Here is a 6,692-nt window from a genome sequence, read left to right on the forward strand (position 1 = left end):
GAGCAATGGTTTAAAAATACCCGACAAAAAATAAAAATCTAAAAGGTGTGTAGATTATAAATTTACATAAATTTTATTGACGGATCACAAAGAAATATGTGTAGGGACAGAACAAAACAGTCCACATTGGCCACTATATAAGAAATGCATAAATATCTAAAAAAATACAGCATACCTACAGTTTATATTATAGTCAAATTAACATAATTACATTGAAGTACTATAATTTTTTTAAAAAAACTTTAAAGATCTAACAAAATTTTGATATGGTGCCACCATGATTTGACAAAATCACCAACAATCCAAAGATACACGTAGTTATCTAAAGAAGAAAGAAAGAATTAAAGAAATATATGCTTTGTAGTATTTTATAAATATTGATTATGAGATGTGAGATTCATATCCCAACAAGAAAAGTACATCACCCGACGTCTAAATCAAGGAATATTTGCTTTCACTTCATTTCATCTCCCCCAACCCCTAATCGAAATTCCAAAATTTAGAGTAGTTCTAATTAAAAGTGAAATTGAGAGTGATTCTAATTTAAAAATAAAGATAAACTAAAATGAGATAAACTCACGTAATATTTTTAAGTTTTTGTGTATAGTTCAATTTTTAAGAAAAGAAAAAAAAATTTAAAATTTCTTAACTCATTTTGTTTCCTCTCTATTTTGAAAGGATTTAAAGATGATAGATAAAAACCAACACAACATAAAACACATTAAAAATCTCTTTCTCCCATTAAATTAAACAAAAAATTATTAACTTTTTTTTTCTTTGAATCAAATATATATCTATTTTTTATCTCCTTTATTCTCTTCCCTTCACTCCATTAAAATCCCTTCTCTCCCATCTCGTTGATCGAATCAAAGAGACCCTACAAGTAAGTCATAAATGGATCTTCATGACACGCGTGGCGCGTGTAAGCGCATGGGACCTGCTTGGCGCCATAAATCCCAACCAAAATGTAACACAATCCGCATTCTCATTTCGCAAACAATGATTGTTCACCACGTGGCAAACCATTAAACCCAAGCCAGCTGTAAGTCTCCAATTGGTGAGTACAAAAACAGATATCCAGATCCAAATGCAGGGTATCATTGCCCACTCGCCCCACAAAACAAGAGGCACCGTTTTCATTTATTTTCTTTCATCTTTCAAATTCGAACACCGCTTCGCTGAAGAGCTAAACCATAGAGAAGAATAGATAGATCTAAAACAGAAAGAAGAAGAAGAAGAAGAATGCTTCCCACTGAAGGAGACTTGGATCTGAGGGTAAAATTAAATTCAAATAATCCGTATTATAATTCTCTTCTTTATCTTATTTTTTTCTAACTTTATCATTTTTTCTTCACTCGTTTCTCTGCAGCCATCTTCTCATTCTACTCTCACAACCGGGTTAGTTAACCCTATCATCTTCAATTTCTCTCTTTCTTTCATTCGTTTCTCTATTTCATTCTTTCTTAGGGTTTTCTCTCCCAAACGACATTGTCGTTTGTTTCAGAGAGTACACATTCGCCGATGTGGGGAATTTGGAACATTGCGCTAAGTATTTGAACCAATCGCTCGTCACATTTGGTTTTCCCGCTTCACTTGATCTCTTCGCTAACGATCCCGTAAGAATTTATCTTCGATTCTGTTTCGTGCACAATTTCTGTTTCGTGTTGTTTTTGAAAATGTGGTTCTACATTGTGTAGGTTTCTATAGCGAGGACTTGCAATTGCATATACTTTTTGCTTCAGCAGAGACAGCGTGATGTTGAATTTAGAGAGTCTGCTAATGAACAAAGACAACGGTAATTTCTCAATTTAGATATAAAATTAATTTTTGTGCGTGTTTGTGATCTTTCTAGTATCTGACATTAAATTTGATTTTGATGTTATAGACTATTATCTGACATATCAAGATTGGAGGCCAAAGTTGAGAGACTCGATGGTCAAATACAAGCCAAAGATAGAGAGATAGCGACAATAACTAGAACGGTGTGGAGATGCTTTTAAAATATTGTATTTGGAAAATTTTATGCATATTATTTATTATATTACTTAAATGAAAAGATTGAAAGTGTATCTATAATGCGAGAATTGAATGATTTCCTTATTTACAAAATGACGCTACTAGATTTGTTTGTTTTAGTGGCGGGGTTTAATTTTCTGTGATAATTCTTCTTGTGTAGGAAGCTAAAAACACTGCTGCTCTTAAGGCCCAAATTGAGAAGCTGCAAATGGAGAGGGATGAGTTTCAGAGGATGGTTATCGGTAATCAGGTTAGAAGTTGTATCTACTTTGATGATTTTTCGTGTCTTGTTCAGAAGCCCCTGCTTCAAAATGGATAAGCTCTGACTTGTATCAATCTGATAATGTGATCGGTGCCAAAGCAAGTAAGGACTCAACAAATACATGAGATGAAGAAGAAGGAAAAGGAATACATAAAGTTGCAGGTTGGATACTTTTGACTTTTCTTGTTCAATTGAGAATGGTATTTTTGTGATTGGTGATCTTCTATGGTTGGGACTTTACCGCTGATACATTTTACTTGCAGGAGAGACTAAACCAAGTGTTGATGGAGAAGAAGAAAGAATCTAGATCAGGCTTGGAGATAATGAACTTGCTTCAGGTATCAACCATCCTTGTAGTATGAATGTTGCTTGTAACTTGTAAGATTGCGAATTCCGTGATACTTTGGTATTTATGACATGTGTAAACAGAAAGAAGGGAGGCAACGGGGAACATGGAATGGGAAGAAAGCCGACAATGATTTTTATAAAAAGATTGTATGCAAGCTTTCATCCAATCATTATAAACTTTATATTCTGGACAAATCATCTCTCACAATTTTTTTTAATAATAAAAGGTGGACGCATATGAGGTGAAAAATCAAGAACTGATAGCAGAAAATGCTGATTTAAGAGCATTATTGAGATCAATGCAGGTGGGTTCTTGATTTGTAATTGTTCTTATCTGCTGAAATTTCTGCCTGCAGACGTATATGAATGCAACCTGTGTGTTTCCTTTGCTCGTGTTTCATTGATTCTCCCTTGATGTGATTTTGGATCTTCCAGCAACTTTTGCTTTGTTAACATTCAGTCAATATGTGTTGCTTTTCTTAATGCTTTCGTTTTTTGAGAGGTATGTGTGTGTGTTGGTGTGCGCACGTGAACATGCACACGCATGTGAGTGAGTTCACCACTCTCATTCCATCACCCTTTTTCATTCTGAAAAGTTTTATGCTTTGGGAATTATTTTAGATTTGAAAGCATTAGAGAGAAATCTGAAATGACACCAATTGTATAAAAATGGGAGTTTCATTGTACTCCCTTCGGAATGAAATATAAGCGAAAATGGTAGCTGAAAAGTTGATAAACCTAGTTAAAATTTAAGACCAGATACATCAACTTTTCAGTTACCCTTTTTGCTTATATTTCATTCCAGAGTAGTAGGTAGTTTGGGCACATGTGGGGAAAACCTGTTAAAGCACATGTAGGGTTGGTTGACCAAATGAATGACAGTAAAGTAGTAGAGGTAAGAGATTAAGAATAACTACACACCAAGCCATTACAAATATCTGGAGTTAAATGGTCGGTCTTTAGACAAAAATTCCGATGGGATACAACGGCAATGTTCAGGTTTTGGTTGTTGTTGCTGACTGATTTTTAGACATAAAGACAACAAAAATACAAATTTTGATGTATTCAGGGTTCTTATAATTTTAGTGATATAAAGTGAAAATGAATGGAGTGCAGTAGTAACTAACTAATTGGAATGGGGAAATGTGGAGAACATTAACTCTGCAATAAATTTAGTCTGGTGGCTTTGGGCATATTTCTTCTTTTGTTTTTCATTCCTCTTGTCATTTTTATTTTGCCTAGGCTCTGTACTTCCTTGTGAAGACCGTTGTTCTATGATGCCTGATTATGAGATTTGTGACGGTACTGAATACTGATTACAGGTGGATATGCGCGACTTCTTAAATGCTCCTAATGGCCTACCAAATCAATCTCCTACTACAAATGAAAGAGCTGAAAGTAATCCTTCACAATCTCCGCTGGTTGGGAGAACGGTGTGAAAATTTTACTAATTTTATTGTACTTCGTTTGCACTATCAAACCACCCCATGAAAATTTATGAGTTTGCTACTTTCAGGATGTATTTGATCTTCCTTTTCACATGGCCAGAGATCAAATTGAAGAAAGTCTTAGAAACAAGATGGCTTCTATAAAGGTTATTGCTTATTAATATCACTTTTTTTGTTTCCATCTTTAAGTACTTGAATGTATGAATTTTTTGTTTGGTTGTTGATGGCTTGAAAGTTGAAATATGAAGGAGCGCATGGGCCAATTGCAAGATGCTCAGAAAGGGTCAGAAGTCACTTCAGAAGCTACTGAGAGGGAACTTGAGCTTGAAGCTCAACTTGTTGAAGCAAGGAGCATTATACAGGAGCAGGTAATGTTTTATGCCCTCGCAATTGCAATCACCAGTTAGATCCAAGGCATTTTGAAGTCTGTTTTACTATGATGCAAAACAAACAAAGCTACCATATTATATTTAGAAATGTTCTCTGATAGATGTTTTATGGTGTTTGGCCAAGGCAAAATAGTTCTTTATGGTGATAGCAGAAAAGTAAAACTGCTATTAAAGTAAGCAAGAATTGATGTTTCTTGTAGGATTGATATGCTTACGGATCCCTGTCTTTTTGCGGGTTCTGTCCAAAACATGTATCTTTTTTATATACAGCTCTCTTGCAACAAATCCATGGGCTTTTTCTCATTTATTTCCCAATTAAATTGCTTGACAGTAGATTGTTAAGTGCTGGATGTTAATCTGTCAATGCATTGCATATTTATGAGAGTAATGGTAAAATATGTTACACTGCAGGCATCTATAATGTCTAAACATATTGCAAAATCTGACAGGCCAAGGTACTGTTTGTGTTCTCTATTTTTTAAGAACTGTCTACTTTGTAAGCTGCAGTAAATTGATTTTTTTGTTTTTTTTTTTAAATAGGGAATCTATCATCCCGGCACCGACTGAGGTATGTATTTATGTATATGTTTACGCGTTTCATGTTTTGAGTGTATATTCTGTAATGCCATTTTTTAATCAATCTAATTCTTACAACTGAGAGTTGAAGGTTTATGTAGTGTGAATATGGGGGTTTTGTGGTGGTTGGTGGAAAAGTATTTTTGGAGATTTACTTTCAGAGAGGTGTATTGTATTTTGTAATAACTAGGGCCTCAAACAAAATTGTTGCATGGCTACCTATTGACGAGTCTATGTTTCTTAAATTTCTAATTGAGATAATTTTTTTTTGTTTTCATATCAGGCACAGCATCCGATATGCTATGTAATTTATCTTTTGATTTTGCGTATGCAGATGGGTAGTTAGGAATTGTCCAGCGAGTCTTAGTCCCAAGTAAAATTTCCAATTAATTGTAAATAATCGGTAAGTTGATATGATTTAATTAGCACGGTAGAACAAGATGAATACCAAATTTTAATGTTGTGCGATTTTGAAAATATCTTCAAAATGTATTGATCTGCTTAAAATGCACACTGGTTTCCCCATTGTTGAAACAACTCTTTTAGCATCTTCTCAGACATCCAGTATTGAAGATACGATTGGTTTGTACTAGGCATTAAAGCTTTTAAGAATTATAGAAATGGGTTTTTGTCACACTTATACCGCTGCTGGCAGCAGAAGGGATCAAGTATTAATGTTGGCGTGGTCTATGTATCTGTGGGTTTTGATAGGGGTAGTGCTAGACTGGGAGCACATGTTCATGGAGGTGATGACGATGACGATGATGACATTTAGCTTTAATCTTTTGTGAGGTCTTTGTTCTTGCTTCGTCTGTTCGTACAATACTTTCATGCATCTCACTTGAAATGTTCATTGAAGTATGATTGTGGGATTCAATCATAAAGTTAAAAAAAATCCTTATCATGGATGATCATGCCAGTAAATGACAGCCTGTAATATCAAATATGGTCAAATTGGTGTTATCACTGATTCACTTTGTATTTAGCAGTAGATTTATTATTAATTGCTTCTCAATCGATCGCCTGATGTTGTCTGTGTTGTGATATTGTTCTTTTATGATTTACAGGGAGTATGTAACTAACATAGAAGAGGGTACTCAGGCTTCATTCTTCTCATGATAAATTATATTGGTTCTGTAGGGGAGCATGCATGGACAACATCCTTTTAAGCCCTTGTAACTAATCTTGCTTGTCCATTTTGCACTGCAATTATTTAATATAACATGCCCTAGTATGGTCGAATGTCATTGTTACTAGTGTGATAATGTAATTACCAATTAGTGATATTGTACTCTTGCAACTGATTCTTAGAAGAAAAAAAGATATCTATGTCTCGAGCACCACTCAAACTTGTAGGCAGCTTCGAATAATTTATAATACTACTGTTGGTTTGTCCTAAATTCATGACGCATTTGTAAGTTGGAAATATCAAGGCCAGGTAAATTAATGAAAGAAAAAGTGGTAGTTTTTGAAAAGAAATGCAGATGTATTACTTGAGTCTAGTGCTCTACAAAAGCTTTAAAAGTAACACATCCTTATCACTCCACTGTTATTCAGAGTGTGCGAATTTGTTACATGCACAGCCTGACCATAATTTGCAATAACATAAATTCACATCTGTTGATGTAGCAGTATTAGAGTGCAGGTGGGAAG

At 34.5% G+C, this 6,692-nt stretch overlaps 1 protein-coding gene across 4 annotated transcripts; it reads left to right on the forward strand.

Annotated features, from left to right (window-relative positions):
• The first annotated feature begins 1,108 nt into the window (after positions 1–1,108).
• On the forward strand, positions 1,109–6,439 carry LOC101497332 (uncharacterized). 4 transcript variants are annotated; one of them, XM_027337135.2, is made up of 18 exons: positions 1,109–1,275; positions 1,370–1,398; positions 1,505–1,616; positions 1,698–1,795; positions 1,886–1,982; positions 2,177–2,266; positions 2,378–2,440; positions 2,542–2,616; positions 2,708–2,773; positions 2,854–2,931; positions 3,949–4,059; positions 4,143–4,220; positions 4,323–4,442; positions 4,875–4,918; positions 5,004–5,031; positions 5,374–5,442; positions 5,751–5,831; positions 6,107–6,343. In XM_027337135.2, exons 1-16 carry the CDS (start codon positions 1,243–1,245, stop codon positions 5,383–5,385), a joined length of 1,134 nt encoding a protein of 377 aa, XP_027192936.1. In that variant the 5' UTR covers positions 1,109–1,242; the 3' UTR covers positions 5,386–5,442; positions 5,751–5,831; positions 6,107–6,343. The 4 variants fall into 4 exon arrangements, with proteins under 4 accessions (XP_027192936.1, XP_004507860.1, XP_027192937.1 ...); XM_004507803.4 differs by lacking the exon at positions 5,751–5,831; XM_027337136.2 differs by lacking the exon at positions 5,374–5,442.
• Positions 6,440–6,692: the final 253 nt, after the last annotated feature.

This window comes from Cicer arietinum, chromosome 7 (genome assembly GCF_000331145.2).
Source record: "Cicer arietinum cultivar CDC Frontier isolate Library 1 chromosome 7, Cicar.CDCFrontier_v2.0, whole genome shotgun sequence".
Classification (NCBI taxonomy): Eukaryota; Viridiplantae; Streptophyta; class Magnoliopsida; order Fabales; family Fabaceae; genus Cicer; species Cicer arietinum.

Excerpts from the sequence above, each read along its gene's own strand:
- LOC101497332 (XM_004507802.4), top strand. The coding sequence starts at position 1,243 with ATGCTTCCCACTGAAGGAGACTTGGATCTGAGG. Across the intron at positions 2,617-2,707 it reads AGATAATGAACTTGCTTCAG|AAAGAAGGGAGGCAACGGGG; the intron begins GTATCAACCATC and ends ATGTGTAAACAG. Across the intron at positions 4,443-4,874 it reads GGAGCATTATACAGGAGCAG|GCATCTATAATGTCTAAACA; the intron begins GTAATGTTTTAT and ends GTTACACTGCAG.